This window comes from Aotus nancymaae, unplaced genomic scaffold, assembly GCF_030222135.1.
Source record: "Aotus nancymaae isolate 86718 unplaced genomic scaffold, 86718_ANA_hifiasm-v0.15.2.pri h1tg000014l, whole genome shotgun sequence".
Classification (NCBI taxonomy): domain Eukaryota; kingdom Metazoa; phylum Chordata; class Mammalia; order Primates; family Aotidae; genus Aotus; species Aotus nancymaae.
In genome coordinates, this window is record NW_026988425.1 from 65,427,517 (window position 1) to 65,445,123 (window position 17,607).

Consider the following 17,607-nt stretch of genomic DNA (forward strand, 5'->3'; position numbering starts at 1 on the left):
ATCTTTAAAACATTTTTTTGGTAGAGTTGGGGTCTCACTGTGTTGCCCAGGCTGGTCTTGAACTCCTGGCTTCAAGCAATTTTCCTGCCTCAGTCTCCCAACATGCTGGGATTACAGGCATGAACCACTGTTGCTGGTCAGCAAAGGTTTTGATACACTCATACTGTTTTTAGGAATATAAATTGATACTGTCTATCTTGTGGATAGTTTAGCAGTATTGCCCCCCAAAAAGAAATGTGAGTTCATTTTTGACCATGCCATCTCCCTGCTAGGAATTTGCTGTTATAGTAACAAAACTTTATACACACACACACACACATGCACATGCATATATGTTTACATACACACACATATATAAAGTATATATGTATATACACACACTGACACACACTTGATCACAATTCATGCATATATAGAAAGTGAAGGAGAGAGAGATATTTATTTCAACATTGTTTATATCAGCAAAACACCAATGCATCCATCAAAATGGGAACTGGTTAAACAAATTGGTGGGGTAATAGATGTTATAAGAAATTAAGTTGATCTGTGTCTGCTGATATGGAAGAAACTTAATATAAGCAAGTATGATCTTTTAAGTGATTGCTATTTTAAAAATAATATATAAATATGTGGATATATATGTTATCTTTGTTTTAGAAGAATGAGTTACAAGACACTTAAATTGTGGTTACCTTTGGGGGCCAAGAATTACAGTAGAGAAAGGAGACTCTTTTTACTTATTTTATTTTGAGATAGAGTCTTGCTGTGTGGCTGATGTGATTTGGATTTGTATCCAGCCTAAATCAGTTGTCAAGTTGTAATCCCCAGTGTTGGAGAAGGGGCTTGGTGGGAGGCAATTGGATCATGGGGGTGGATTTCCCCCTTGCTGTTCTCATGCGTGACAGTAAGTGAGTTCTCACAAGATCTGGTTGTTTGAAAATGTGTAGCACCTCCCTCTTCACTCTCTTCCTTTTACTCTGGCCATGTAAGACGTGCTTCCTTCCTCTTTGCCTTCTGCCATGATTGTAAGTTTCCTGAGGCTTCCCCAGCCATGCTTCCTTTACAGCCGGTGGAACTGTGAGCTGATTAAACTTCTTTTGTTTATACATTATCCAGTTTTAGATAGTTCTTGTTAGCAGTGTGAGAACAGATGAATACAGTGATCCAGGCTGGAGTGCAGTGGCACGATCATCGCTCACTGAAGCCTCGACCTCCCAGGCTCAAGCAGTCCTCCCACCCCAGCCTCCTGAGTAGCTGGGAATACAGGCACATGCCACCATGCCTGGCTATGTTTTTTCATTTTCAGTAGAGACAGTGTCTCACTATGTTGTCCAGGATTGTTATTTTCTTTTATTTGTAGCCTGTAAATAATAACTTACGGCCTATTCATGGCTTCCTCTTACTAATTATTTTTAAAACCATCAATAGGCTATCTTGATAGGGAAATTATTGTTCATTTCTTATTCTTTTCTTTAAAGATCTATGTAATTTGCAACTACATCTTTTGAAAGTTGGCCAAGGAAGTGTAATTGCTCTTTTGTTTTGTTTTGTTTTGTTTTTTGTTTTGGCCTATGTCTCCATTCCAAACAGAAATTAAGAAACATTTCATTGACTCTTGAGCTCCATTCTGGTATATATTTTTTAAATCGCCACTATCACTTTAACCAGAGTAAACAATTGCCTTTAGGTTGATGGGTGAAGTTGCCTGTTCTATTCTTGTTCATACTGCTTTTGACCTAAGGCTTCACTCCAGCTGTATGGGCCCTAATATAGAAATGATGGATTGAATGGGTAAAGATGGACCCAGGTAACATGTAAGTTTTTATTAGTATCAAGTTTCTATGTATGTAGTTCTAGCAGTGAAAAGCCTAGTACACTGAGAATCACTGCTTTTAAGAAAAACTTTTTATTTTGAAATGAAGATGCATAGAAGGTTGCAAAGATGGTGTACATAACAGTACTGTGTACTTGTTTCCCCTTCCTCCTGACACTAACATTTTGCAAAACTGTCGTGTAGTGTCACAACTGGAATATTAATACTAATTCAGTCAAAAGAGGACATTTTCATTACCACAAGAATCACTCATGTTGGTTGCCCTTTTACAGCCACTTCTTTTCCTTACCCCTTTCATAACCTCTGGCAACCACTAATCTCTTCTTCATTCCTATATTTTTGTCAATTCAAGATTCTTGTATAAGTGAAATCGTACAATATGTACCCTTTTGAGATTGGCTTTTTTTTTTCCACTTAGCACAATTATTTGGAGATTTCTCCAGGTTGGTACATATGAACAGTTTATTTATTTTATTTTTTTATGGAGTCTCACTCTGTAGCCCAGGCTGGAGTGTGGTGGTGCAATCTCGGCTCACTGCAACTTCCGCCTCCTGGGTCCCAGTTCAGGCAATTCTCCTACCTGAGCCTCTCAAGTAGCTGGGATTACAGGCACGAGCCACCATGCCCAGCTAATTTTTGTATTTTCTAGTAGAGACGGGGTTTCACCATGTTGACCAGTCTGGTCTTGAACTCCTGACCTCGTGATCTGCCTGCCTCAGCCTACCAAAGTGCTGGGATTACATGCATGAGCTATCACACCGGCCTGAACAGTTTATTTTTTATTGCTAAGTAGTATTCCCTGTTTTGGATGTACTAAAGTTTAATTGTTCACCCATTGTAGGACATTTTAGTTGTTTTTCAGTTTTTGGCTATTAGAAATAAAGTTACTATGAACAATTGTGTACAGGTTTTTGTGTGGACATAATTTGAAGTGAGTTTCTTGTAGACACCAGATAGTTGGATTGTGTTTTTAAAAGTCCATTCTACCAATCTCTGCCTTTTAATGGGTATATTTGGACCATTTATATGTAATGATATGTCAGATTTTAAGATTGCCATTTTATTTTTGTTTTCTGTTTGTTCCTCTGTTTTTTGTTTCATTTTTTTCTTGCCTTGCTGTAGGTTTTTGGAACATTTTTTAGAATTACATTTTGATCTATTTATAGATTCTTTTCGGTGAATCACTTTGTAGAGCTATTTTAGTGCGTACTCTAGGTCATTCTCCATTACCCTCAAATAGTTGTTTATGGTGTTTTTGTTTAGTTTACTTTTGTTTTGTTTTTAATAGATCTGGGTTCTTGATCTGTGGCCCAGGCTGGAGTATAGTAGCACAATCCTAGCTTACCACAGCCTTGAACTCCTTGTCTCAAGACATCTTTCCTGCCTCAGCCTTCCAAGTAGCTAGGACTATAGGCATGTGCCACCACACCCAGCTAATTTTTTTGTTTTTGGGTAGAGACAGGGTCTTGCTATACTGAGCAGACTGTGCTTGAACTCTTGGCCTCAAGTGATCCTCCTGTTTTGGCTCCCCAAAATGCTAAGATTCTAGGCCTGAGCCACCGTGCCTGGCCTGTTGATGTGTTTTGATCACAATTTATAGATGTAATCTCTAGGAGGTTGGTCCAAAAGCTGCTTATACAGCCATATAGAAAACAACTTGCTATTATTTTTAAATTATTACATTATGCTATATAGTGTATTCTAAACAAATTTAAAGTAGTCCATTGTTAAATTTGAGATAGAACCTCCTGGAGACTAAATACCTGGTATGTTTCTAGGGTACTTGAAATGGGGATAGAGTATTTTGAAAAAACCTTTCATTCTGATTTCTAAAAGATTCATAATTGGCAAAGTCTCTTTATTTTTAAAGAATTTAAAAGTGATATTTGCATATTAGCAAGCAGTAGAAAGAGAAAGTGCTCTACCTTTGGTATTATAAATATGGCCTTTGTCATCTTTTTATCCATGGAATCTGCTCTTTACCCTACATTAGATTTTTTATTTCTAGTTTTTAATTCCATATGTTAACTCAGTCCTGGCTACATTAGACTAGTTGGTGTGGAAGAGATAGTCACATAAATGCTGCCCTCAGTTCTCCCTGACCTTGTGTTGTGCCTTCCTTCACAGTTCTTCGTATCTTTCTTGTTAAGCTTTAGAAAGTGATTAGAAGAACAGCATACCTTACCAGTAAAAGGATTTTTGCTGTAATTCCTTGGCAGCCTTTTTTTCCATTAAAATTTTTTTAAAATTTGGAAATCATTTCTAACTTACAAAATTGCAAGAATGAAGTAATACGAAGAACACTTGTCTGCCTTTTATTTTTGTCACATTTGCTTTAACATTTGCATTCTCTCTGTATTTGTGCATGTGTTTATATATGTGTGTATAATATTTTTTCTGATCCATTTGAGCACAAATTAAATGTATTCTGGCCCTTTGTCTCTAAATACTTAAGTGTATATTGCCCCAAAATATCAAGTATTTTCTTATCTAACCACAAAACCATATTTAGAGAAGTGTTCCTCCTTCCTGTATCCCTTCTATCCCATTGCCCTTCCTTGTAGGTAACCAACTTTACTGTGTTCTAATTATCCTTTCTGTGTTTTTTTTAAAATAAGTAGATGGAGTATGTTTATGTTTTTATTTGTCCTTCTTGAAAGTTATAATACTATATATGTCGTTTACTACTTGGCTTTTTAAAAATTAGCAGTATTTCCTGGCAGTCACTCCATATTAGTTCATACAAACCTTTCTCATTCTCTTTTTCTCTTTTAACAGCTGCATAGTATAGTCATTCCTCAGTTTCTTAGAGGATTGGTTCTAGAACCCCCTTAGGATACCAGAATCACTGGATACTCAAGTCCCTTATATAAACTGTCATAGTATTTGTATATAACCTACACACATCCTTTGTCATACTTTCAATCATCTCTAGATTACTTATAATACCTAATACAATGTAAATGGATATTATAAATAGTTGTTTTATTGTATTTTTAAAAGATTCATGTTTTGTATATTTATTTATTTATTTAGAGACAGAGTCTTGCTCCGTTGCCTAGGCTGAAATGCAGTGGCACCATCTGGGCTCACTGCAACCTCTACCTCCCAAGCTTAAGCAATCCTCCCACCTCAGCTCCCTAGTAGCTATTATACAGGTGTATGCCTCTATACTCAGCTGATGTTTTAATTTTTTGTAGAGATGAAGTCTCACTATATTGCCCAGTATATTGCTGGTCTCGAACTCCTGGGCTCAAGTAATCCTTCTGCTTCAGCCTCCTGAAGTACTCGGGTTACAGGCATGAACTACTGCACCCAGCTTATTTTTTATTTTTTAAAAATATTTTTGCTGGGCACAGTGGCTCATGCCTGTAATCCCAACACTTTGGGTGGGTGGGTCACCTGAGGCTAGGAGTTTGAGATCAGCCTGGCTAACATGGTGACACTCCATGTCTAATAAAAATACAAAAATTATGTGGGCGTGGTGGTGCATGTCTGTAATCTCAGCTATTAGGGAGGCTGAGACAGGAGAATCACTTGAACCTGGGAGGTGGAGGTTGCAGTGAGTTGAGATTGGGCCACTGCACTTCAGCCTGAGTGACAAAGCAAGACTCTGTCTGAAAAAACTAACTAAATAAATAAAATAAAAATATTTTCAATCTGTGGTTTGTTGAATCCATGTAAATACTGAAACTGAACCTGCAGATACAGAGGGATGGCTCTACCTCATTTTGTGTATGTACCATGTATTCAGCTGTGCTTGGACCTTTAGGTAATTTCTAATAATTACAGGTTACAAATAATCTTCGATGAATAACCTTGTGCATATGTATTTTTAAATAGTTGGAGCTGTGTCTTCAGGGTGAATTGCTAGAAATGGGATTCCTGGGTCAAAGAGTGAATATATACGTAGTTTTGTTACACATTGCCAAATTTTTCTCTCTAGGGTTTGTGCCAGTTTTTTTAAATATTCACAAAGTATGAATGTGCATTTCCCCCACAGCTTCACCAACAAAGGATATTTTCAAGCTATTGAATTTGGTGTCTTAATGTAGTTTTAATTTTCTTGGTATTCTTTTATTTCTTGTTTTGTTTGTTTTTTGCTTATGGTTTGTATTTCCATTCATTTACATTCTCATTCCTTTCACTTTACCACACCACACCCAATGATACATATAGTCTTAACCTTTTATTTTTTACTTTGAGAATTTGAGTGAAAAATTGATTATCCACAAAGCTGCTACTGTTCCTATCCAAATACCTGTTCTCTTCTTTTTATCTTCTCCTAGTCCTTGAGGAACAGGGGCCTCTTTGTCTTACCCTGTTTTTTCTTGACTCTTAGAGTACCTTGCTCTCATTTTATCTCTCATATCTGTGATATCTGTAGTATTTATTGGCTCCTCTTCTGCTTTCAGGCATGCCCAGTTCCCTTTAACTTGAAAAAAATCTTTTTCTGAACACCTGAACTGAACGTTTGTTTATCTGTCCGTGTCTTTGTGTATGTTATTTCTCCTTATTTGCAGTGTTCTTTCAATCAATGGGAATTTTATGATGTGACCAGAAAACTCCTTCTTGAAGCTGTTAAAATGCATTAAAACTAATTTCTGAGTCATAATAGTTAGGCAACTTCTGCTTTTTTTTAATACTCCCAGCTAGATTATTTTTATCTTTATATTTTGAAGAATTCTAAACAAATGCAAATATATATGTTAATAATACTATCATGATCTCTCATGTTGGGGCTGTCTCTCATCAGTCAAGCTTCAACAACTTGCCCTAGCCAATCCTGCCCATCCATTTCCTCTGCCCAAATTCTAGAATAATATAATTTCATCTGAATTTACATTACATATATCTTTAAAACATAACCACAATATCATCACATCTAGAAATAATTTACAACTCCTTAGTATTTTCAAATTTATATTTATATTTGATGTCCATTTTATTATCCTTTGTTTGAATTTGTTGATATGTCTTAAGTCTCTTGATCTATAGGTTCCCCCTCCCTCCTTCTCTATTTAGCTTTCTGTGTTTTTATTGGCAAGACTGGGTGGTTTGTTTTATAGTTTCCTTTAGTCTGAATTTTGCTGATTATGTTGCCCTACTGTATTATGTTTTACTTCTTTATATTATTTAAATTGGCATTTAGATCTAGAGGCTTGATCAGGTTCAGGTTCAAGTTTTTTTTGCTCTGGTTTTGTCAGGGCTGCCTCTCATGAGATACATGGTATCTGGTTGTCACTCTTTATGGGATGTTGGCAGCTGTTAATGGTTTGTCTTAGGTAGTTCATCCAGACTTTAAACTGCTTAAGGAGGCGCTAGATTTTGTATTTCCGTAGAGCTTATAACAATCAGAATATTTAGCTTGATAATAGCTTTCAAATCACATGGTAGTATTTTTTAAACTCACTTATTCTTCCTCATTTATAACAAAAACTGTAGATTTTGAACAGTCTGAATTTGTCTCCACCTTGGTAATTTCTTGCCCTGAAATTATGAGTTGTATTTCTCCTGTTTCATTTTGCAGGTCTTTCCTCCTTCAGATGTCCAAAGCATGGAGTGTGATTTGAAGTTAATTAACTAAAAAAGATGTAATTTTTCTTCAATGTTAATAATTTTGTTAACCTGTTAATATTTGATAAGTGGTTTGGTTCCTTAGTAATACTTGAGGCTATTTTGATAATCTCTAATAATTTTGTACATTGGAGTTGTCATTATAGTATTTTTTTTCTTTTTCCTTTAGAACATTCCCGATGTAGATGAAGAAGGCTACAGTATTAAACCAGAAACAAATCAGAATGATATCCTTTCATCATCTGGGCATTCTTATGGATTATGTTGGCATATAAGTAGACAGTTATGAGAAAATCATGTATTACTTAAAGCCTTTTCCAATTTTTTAAAATGTGATTTCTTATTTGTCATTTGACTTTTTATTTTTTTGAGACAGAGTCTCGTCTGTTGCCTGGGAGGGAATGCAGGACACAATCTTGGGTCACTGCAGCCTCTGCCTCCCAGGTTTCAGTGATTCTTCTGCCTCAACCTCCCAAGTAGCTGGGATTACAGGCGTGCACACCACGCCTGGCTAATTTTTGTATTTTTAGTAGAGACGAGGGGTTTCATTATGTTGGCCAGGCTGATCTTGAACTCCAGACCTCAAGTGAACCACCTGCCTTGGCTTCTCAAAGTGCTGGGATTACAGGTGTGAGCCACCACACCCTGCCTTGACATGTTTTTATTAATAAAAGTTAGTAGTCTTATTTCTGTTAAAGTCTGTTTTACTCTTAAAGGTTTCATTCCTTTTTTAAAATAAATGTGTGAAAAACTGGTTATTTGTTTTAGGTAATTTTAAAACAATTCTTTAACTGAAACCCACATACCAAAGAGAACCATTTCTATTCATCTAGTGATTCTGACTCTGAAGATGAAGAACCAAAGAAGTATCGGATAGAAATTAAGCCTATCCATCCAAATAACTCACATCACGCAATGGCTTCTTTGGATGAATTAAAAGTATCTATAGGGAATATAACACTGTCCCCAGCAATATCTGTAAGTATGAACATGTTTGTTTTTATTTTTCTTATCTACCTGTGTCTGGTCAAACATTACCTAGCAATTGTTAAGCATGTTGGCTGAGGAAATACTTAGTTTATAATTTTTATACAGGCAAAGAAATTGAGTTTGGCTTAATTTTGCTTTCATTTGAAAGTATTTTATAAGAAAATGAAAATGTCAGAAATTCACTATTTCTGCCATTTGTTGCATTTCATAAATAGTACTGTGTGTCTCAGGTAGAATTCTTTGAATTGGCAGTATTAATTTTTGCCTCATCTAATTTTGAAGTTTTTCTTCTATGTTTTGTGAGCTTTATGTAAGAGGGAATTCCATAAAAATGACTTTAAAGATTAAATTATATATTTGCTTTTTTATTTTTCAGTCTACCACTGTAACATTTATTTTTTCATACAAGGAAAGGCAAAGATCTTACTAACTGTTCTTAGTGGTAACAGTCAATTCCTCAATTCTAAAATACAATATTTAATAGGATTTGAAGGGAAAATAAAACATTACCACAATAAATTTTTTTCTCATTGACGTCAATTTTAAATTTTAAAATGTTACACTATGTGAAAAAAGCGTGTCCTAGAATAACAGTTAATTATGTCTATATGTGATCATCATGATTGACATTAAATCTGTTCTTGATATTGAAGAATAAAGGTTCTCACCATTTCATATTGTTGTCTAATTATATATTTTAAGTAATTACATATATTTGTTTGGGAAAAAAATAGTGGTTTTCTACTAGTCATGTACTTCAGAATTTAGTTTTAGAACTGTTTTCTTTCTACCAAAAATATTTCTGAAATGAAGTTTTATTGTACCATTACTATTTAACATTAAGATTAATGTTTAAGTACAAAGTTGCTTAAAAGATGGTGAATATAGGGCCGGGCGCGGTGGCTCACACCTGTAATCCCAGCACTTTGGGAGGCCAAGGCGGGCGGATCACAAGGTCAGGAGATTGAGACCATCCTGACTAACACGGTGAAACCCCGTCTCTACTAAAAAAAAGTACAAAGTTAGCCGGGCGTGGTGGCACGCGCCTGTAGTCCCAGCTACTCGGGAGACTGAGGCAGAAGAATTGCTCGAACCTGGGAGGTGGAGGTTATAGTGAGCCGAGATTGCGTTGCCACTGCACTCCAGCCTGGGTGACTAAGCAAGACTCTGTCTCAAAAGAAAAGAAAAAGACAAAAGAAAAAAGATGGTGAGTATATATGAAGTATGAGGTTGTAAACCATTAAAAATTTATATTATGTAAGAGCATAACTTGGAAGCCATCATTCTCAGCAAACTGACACAGGAACACAAAATCAAACACCGCATGTTCTCACTCATAGGCGGGTGTTGAACAATGGGAACACATGGACACAGGGAAGGGAGCACTACACACTGGGGTCTGTTAGGGGTAAATAGGGGAGGGACAGCGGTGGGTGGAAGGTTGGGGAGGGATAGCATGGGGAGAAATGCCACATATAGGTGAAGGGGAGGAAGGCAGCAAATCACACTGCCACGTGTGCACCTATGCAACAATCTTGCATGTTTTTCATATGTACCCCAAAACCTAAAATGCAATTTAAAAAAAGAGCATAACTAATTGAAAATATGTATGTAAATATCTAAAACAAAAGCCTAGAAGTATATATACCAAAATGTAAAGCATGTACCATGTATCTCTGGGTAGTGAGATCGTGGATAGTTTTAAATGTTCTCTTTTGTACTCTTCTCTCTTCTGTTAAATAATGAACATGTATTAATTCATACTCAAAATAATCAGAACAATTTTAATAGTTAATATTGGGTTAGAAAAGATTATATCTGAATGTATTTTGCTGCCTAGTTTGCTTAACTTTTTCCCACCTGACAGTGTATGTGTTTTAAGGTATTTATAGTTTAGATATGATTGAATAGGGAATGATAAATTGTTAGAGCAGAAAGATACGGTATTCAGAATTCTAAAGTAACTTTCTTTTTCTTCCATGTACTACTAGCGACACAGTCCAGTAAGTACGAGATTTTATATTTTTGCCCATTGACTTTTTAAATCATTGTAATTTTTCAGGATTGAATTTCAAAATATTCGTATTAAATTTTTAGATTAGCAAGTTTTAGTGTTTTGCTGTAGATATCGCTTTAATATTTTAAAAACAGTAGGTGTTAAAACTACATTTTTTTTTTACTGTAAAACGAAAACTACTGAAAGTTTTTTTCTATATATATGTATAATGTAAATACACTTTACAAATTGTGTTCCCAGTATTAATGTTTTACAAATATTTCATTATCAAACTAAATTAATTTGTTTTATGGTACCTATTTTGCATTTCTTTTTTAGGTACAGATGAATCGGAATTTGTCTAGTAAGTCTGACATTTGAATTGCTTATTTTATGTCTATTAAAATTTATAAGGCAATTTGTTAATCTTTTAGCCTTATGTAGCTATAGCAATAAATGATCTTTTCTCGTCATGAGCCCTACCTAATGGCTAGAAGGATAATTATTTTAAAAAGAAAAGCAACTTGTCTGTATTATTTCCTGTAGAGCTAAGAGACATGCCTCAAACTTTAATATACAGCTACAACATTTTTCAGGAATCACCAAAGCCAAAAAATACCTTCTGATTAAGAATGTTAAACTGTTTCACTGGCATACTGTCTTATAAACCAGAAGGCATTTGTAAGATGAGTAATATTTAGCTTTACCTATTTCTAAGTTAGCTCACAATTATAAATTCTATTATAATTTAATTATACTAAAAACTTAATTATACTGAAAACTTTTCTAGGGTGCTAATACCTTTTGCAGAATCATACATTAAAAATAACAAGGGTTGTGGGAAAAATAGTTGAAGCAGCCCATTCAAAAGCTATGTAATTTTGTTAACAGAAGACTTAACAAAAACTTTAACATCAATCTCAATAAAAATTCTAACACAGTTTAAAATATTTTAAAATATCAAAATAAATAAAAGTAAGGATTTTATCTTGAAATAAATGTTATGGTAGCTTAATAATAGGGGGTGTGAGGAAAATGAGGATAAATGGAAGGTGCTGAGTAGTGGAGATGAGAGCAAAATGCAGAAATATTGAAGAGTAGCACAATAAATACTGAGGCAGAACAACCAACCAAACTGAGCCAAGTGAAGAATGTAGAGTGAGTGGGTATCAGGTACTGTGATACTCCTCCATAGTTTGTGGAAGTTACTCATATTGATGTACTTTGCATTCATCAGGTATTGCTTAATGATGCAAAGAAAACATGAAGGTGCAGCAAAAATTGCTTATGCACCAGTGTGAGTTTTGCATTAATGATGCCATTCCTCTGTTTACCACTTGCTTCTGAAATGAAGCATGTTACAAATGCAGAAGGTAGCAAAACAGACGATCTTATAAAGAGATTTGCTTCAGGTTGCTATAAGGTTCTTAATTTTTCGAAATATGACATCCTCAAGAGTTAATAATTTTTGTCAATATAACAATCACTAATAATATTCTTAGAACTTGAGAAATGCATTCATGATTTATCAATTTAAATTCTTAAGCAGAATTTATATATTTAAACATTTTTTCTAGTTTTTAAAGTCGTAGCCCACATATTTTCTCTTTCTTAAACAGCAATTTTAATGAATATCATAGTTTCATTGACAGGTAATTTCTTACTAAAGATACTAGAAGAAATAAAGATTTAGCAGAATTTCAGTTATTTTAATGTACACAATAGAAAACTTGTTAAACTCTTATTTACCTTTTCTTAATGTTTGTGTTTACATTATCAATTCGAAAATTGTTAATGGTTATAGTGTTGAGATATGTATATAGAGTTTCTTTTTTATTAAAATATCAGATTATGAAATATAAAGAGACTTTAATTTTTCATATTTTAATTTTTTAATTAGATGAGGAGTTAACAAAATCAAAGCCATCTGCTCCACCCAATGAGTAAGTTTCCATATTTAATTTTTTTAAAAAAACAGACTTTATTTTTTAAAGCAGTGTTTGATTCATGGCAAAATTGAATTTCAGAAAGCACAGAGATTTCACTCCCTGCCCCTTCATATGCCCAGTCTCTCTCACAGTCAAATTCTCTCGCCAGAGTGGTACATTTATTATAATCTATGAACCTACATTGACACATCATAATCACCTAAAGTCCACAGTTTACATTAGGGTTCATTTTTGGTGTTGGACAAATGTGTAAGGACGTGTATTTATCATTATAGTACCATACAGAGTATTTTTGCTACCCTGAAAATCTTCTGTGCTATACCTATTCATCCCTTCTTCCACACCACATTTAACATTTTAAGTATCCTTTTGTCCTTTTTTCTAGAGTTTTATTAACTCTACAGTTTCAACTACAGTATAGTTTTATTAATCATCCTGTTTTCTAAGCTGTCAAACGCTATGTTGGAGTTTTTAGAAGTTTAAAATTATTTCTTTTGGTAATATGTCCTTTTACAATTAAAAAAAAATCCATTTCACCACAGTTGGCCTTGGTAGCCTCACTACTTCTAAATAAATGATGAAACCCTAAGTTCATACATATCTGTATTTCAGCTGGTTATTCTCATGGGAATTTTCTCATTTCTTCCTTCAATTTTGATTGTGACTTTGTAAAATAGTATACTTCATAAGCTTCAAAACAGAAAATTGTCTCAAGTTGAAAAGGGAGAGAGGCTAGAAGGCATGTTGCCAGCTCTTCTTAAAAAAGATAAAAAACGTTAAGCCAATGTTGCATAGGTCTCTTTTTACTTCTGTGACTATCTGTAAGAATACTCTGAGTTTATTTTTTGCTTGTCTGTTTTGAGACAAGGTCTTACACTGTCTCTCAGGCTGGAGTGCAGTGGCATGATTATGGTTCATTGCAGCCTCAACCTCCCAGGCTCAAACGAATCCTCCCACCCCTGCCTCCCAGCCAATTTTTTTCAAAATTTGTGTGTGTGTGTGTATGTGTGTGTGTGTCTGTGTCTGTGTGTGTGTAGACTGTCTCACTATGTTTCCCAGGCTGGTCTCGAACTCCTGGACTCAGCCTTCCGAAGTGCTGTGATTACAGGCATGAGCCATCAAGCCTGGCCAGAGTTAATGTAAAACACAAGTAAAAATAGGCTTAATTAAATAGGTAGTTTGCAATTATTTGATACTTTTGAGGTACTAATTGAGCACAGTGGTGATATTTATTGGATGTATCATTTTTAAAGATAAGTTGTTGAGTGTTTAAACCTGTTTTTAGGAATCATTTATGCAGTGGCAATGTTAGGTTTTATCATATGAAGTGTAATGTGCTTTCATGTAGGTGTATGTTCAGATGTACTCTTAGGTAATTGCAGCACTTTCATTATAGAGCCTGTTTTGTGTGTGTGTGTGTGTGTGTGTGTGTGTGTGTGTGTAAGATTTCCTAAAATGTTTAAAAATAATGGTAGTTTGATACTATTGAAATATTTAAGCCACCTTTCTGTACTTAAGGGCTTAAAAAAATCACTTTACTCTTTTTCTTCATCTTTGAAAATAAGTATGGCCTTATATAATTTTAACCCAATTTTATACCACTTAAATTTTCTGTTTAGGATTGGGTGCTATGTACACTTGAGCCCTCAAGGTTGTTGAGTCTGACAAGGCATGATGAATGGGAATTAATTTTCCCCATTCTCCTCTGCTAACTTCACATTATCTTAGGTTATGCTTCTAACAAATATTGGCTGTTATATCTCTTAATTTCTACACATATACTACTGCTAGAATATCCAACTTTTAAATTTTAAAATAATAATTTTTTTAGGGACAGGGTCTTGCTCTGTTACCCAGGCTGGAGTACAGTGGTGTAGTTATAGCTAACTGCAGCCCAGAACTCCTGGGCTCAAGTGCTCTTCTTGCCTTAGCCTCCTGGATAGCTAGGACTACAGGCATGCACCACCATGCCCAGCTAATTTTTAAAAAAATTTTTTGTAGATATTGGGTCTTGCTATGTTGCCCAGGCTTGATCTTGAACTCCTGGCCTCAAGTGATCCTCCCACCTGAGCCTCCAAAAGTGTTGGGATTATAGGTGTGAGCTATGGTGCGTGGCCCCAACTTTTTAATTCTGTATATTGAGCTGTTAGAATTCTTTCTATGAAATAAAAATAAGGGACTACAAATTTATACTAATAAAATATTCTTTTGTTAAAATTTTTGTTTTAAAAATATGGTAGAAAAGGAACCAGTGATTTACTTGCTTGGGACCCCCTGTTTGGACCCTCTCTTGATTCATCTTCTTCATCTTCACTAACTTCGTCATCATCAGGTAAATATATATACATATATATATATTTGTTTTGTTTTGTAAATAAGGAATACTTCAGTTGCTTTTTCTCTTTTATTCTCTATTTGTGCATTGTACTTAATGATCAAAATTTCTAAAAATTTATCCTTTGTATTGCCAAATAAAAGTGATTTTATTCTAGTTTTGTTCTGTTACTCTATGACTTAATACAAATTTGTAAAATACTAAGTGTTTTTTAAAATTGGTATGTTTATTTCCAGGCATTTCATATTATTATCTAAATAATTATTATTGTTTATAGATAATTTAAATATAATTTTCTAGTATTATGAACATCCATAGAAATAACACATTTTGTGCATATGTCTCATAATATGCTTGTAATAATTTATCAATTTAAAATTTATGGGTCACAAGATAATATCCATCATACTTACTGCCAAACTGCTTTCTAGAAAGGCTTTAACACTTCCTAAGCAATTTATGAAAGAAGTTGATGAATGCTTTTTAGTTGTTGTTTTGGCAAGAATATATTGTTTCTCTTTTCATTAGTCAAAAAGCAGGCATCAAAATGTATGTTTAATGAAACCACTGCTTGTTTAAAACAAGAAAATAAAATCAATTTTAGTTTCTTCTACCTTATTCTCTGGGACTTCAGAATTGCCATCCAGTATTTGGAGTTAAGGAAGCTCTGGAATCGTGTGGGGAGAACTTAAATCTGTCTGGTTCATGCTAGGTAACATTGTTAGGAGTGCCACACATTCTATTTAATTTCACCACAATAACAGCAGCACGAAGTTGTTTTCACTGTTCCTGTTTTGTAGATGAAGAAAGTAAAGCTCAGAGGTAATAATAACTTCTTCAAAATCATATAGCTAGTAAAGGATGGAGACAGGTTTCAAACCTGGCTCTTATTTATTCTAAAGTCATTGTTCTGTCTGTCGCACTTTGGCAGATTAACAACAAAAAAGCCATGTTGAAATATCTTATTACTGAAAATTAAATACTGGTTTTTTAAATTAGACTGTTTAGAGACAAAATATTTTTTAAAAGAAACTATAAGTGGATTATAAGAAACCTTAACCCTAAACACTGAACTGTTTGACCCTTTGAAGGGAAGTTAATCTGTACTTGTAAAACAGCAAGAAACAGTCAATACATAGTTGAACATAATAATCTGAAGTGGCATTATAGCCTTTTTCATTGATCATTTGTTACTATTTAGTTTTATGTAATTAACCTTATGTGTATATTATATAAGGAAAGTAATTGTACAGGAAAAACTGATGTGGTTGCCAAATCTCTCTTTTGTTTAGTAAAAATGTCAGAATGGTATTTTGTATTTAGAATGAGGAGTTCTCAGCAGTATTTAAAAATTTTGTTAATATCCCATTATGAATTATTAAAGTCTTTAATAAAATTTTTCAAATTGGTATCACAGATGTTTTAGTTATATAGAAATTTCTTCATAATTCAGCTCATTGTTTCTTGACATTTTCTCTAGTACAGTCCCTTTCTTTTTATAAAAGTACTCTTTCTTCCTTTTTGCTACCTATCTAAAGAATGTTTGGCCCATATCACCATCACTTCAGGTAAAAAATGGTTCATTTTCATTTAGTGTGGTCATTGATGTTTAGCTGTTAGGAAGTGATACAACATTTATTAACTTTTTGCTGGTTTTAAAATTCAGTTCAGTATGCATTTTTAAACCTGCCTATATAGTATGAAAAGTAATGTTATAAATTTTGCCTTTAAAAAAAAAAGTTAGTGATGTTCAAAAGAGATAGTTATTCTGCTATATAGTAATTACTATTGTCTTCACTTGAACAGAATATAATTATTGATCAAACTAATCAATTCATAATTGAGATTATCCTGTTTTACAGAACAGGCCCTAAGTGAAATTTTGAAATAGGCATTTTATCTTAAATTTTTATTTCATTCATTTTTATTGTTTGCTTGGTACAACAAGTCTTAAATTTTGTCCCACCGTTCTTTGCAATCCACTTCTCACCCATCTTAACATCCTCTACCCAGGTACTCATTTTAACATTTTAGCAAGATCCAGGTTGTGATCTCAACCCTACTCTCTTGTGTGTCTTTCACAATCTTAATTCATCACTGGCCTCATCTTAAAGCAGGCTAAAAAATAATTTCAACCAATCAGTTAATAACTCATAGTTATGCATCCCAGTGTTGTTATGTTTTAAAATGTTGATTATGACTTGGCTGAAAAGTAGTTTCAGTTGCATCTTATACCATGTAGTCTATAAGTATTCATGTTTATGTCAGATATGAATATATAGAAGCATTGATATATGTATTTTAAAAAATTTAACATGAATATCTTACAGCTACCTCCCCTTTGGTAAGTACCAGTGTAGACTATTTTGTCTACCCATGGATTAATTGAACTCTTGTGCTCTGCAACAAAAAAACAAAAAAAAACGACTTTAAAATTATTTTTTGAAAAATAATTGGGCTGGTTTTTTTTTCCTTTTTGTTTTTAAAATGGAGTCTGGCTTTGTCACCCAGGTTGGAGTGCAATGGCACAATCTCTGCCCTCTGCAACTTCCGCCTCCCAGTTTCAAGCAGTTCTCTTGCCTCAGGCTCCCGAGTAGCTGGGATTACAAATTAGCCGTGCCACCTTGCCCGGCTAATTTTTGTGTTTTTAGTAGAGACAGGGTTTCATCATGTTGGCTAGGCTGGTCTTGAACTCCTGACCTCGTGATCTGCCTGCCTTGGCTTCCCAAAGTAATGGTATTACAGGCATGAGCCACCGTACCCAGCCTGGGCTGTTTTTAAATATTAACTCAAACACTGATTTAGTCCGATGTACTTCCTGGGGCAGTTTTATCACTGGACAGACTTTGTTGAGTACCACACATACACAGCACTGTTGCTTTGCCACCTTGTCAAATCTTTTTAGATCTTGTATTGACTGTAAATA

General features: G+C 34.3%; 1 protein-coding gene across 3 annotated transcripts in view; it reads left to right on the top strand.

Moving 5' to 3' along the window:
* FCHO2 (FCH and mu domain containing endocytic adaptor 2) overlaps nt 1–17,607 on the top strand; it is a 126,901-nt gene that overhangs the window by 80,594 nt on the left and 28,700 nt on the right. For 2 of the 3 annotated variants that reach the window (XM_012462179.2, XM_012462178.2), the window contains exons 12-17: nt 7,581–7,638; nt 8,214–8,389; nt 10,393–10,404; nt 10,737–10,761; nt 12,298–12,340; nt 14,587–14,678. In XM_012462179.2, coding sequence (XP_012317602.1) covers nt 7,581–7,638; nt 8,214–8,389; nt 10,393–10,404; nt 10,737–10,761; nt 12,298–12,340; nt 14,587–14,678 — 406 coding nt within the window. The remainder of the gene's footprint in view (nt 1–7,580; nt 7,639–8,213; nt 8,390–10,392; nt 10,405–10,736; nt 10,762–12,297; nt 12,341–14,586; nt 14,679–17,607) is intronic. The other variant, XM_064376043.1, reaches the window with a different exon arrangement.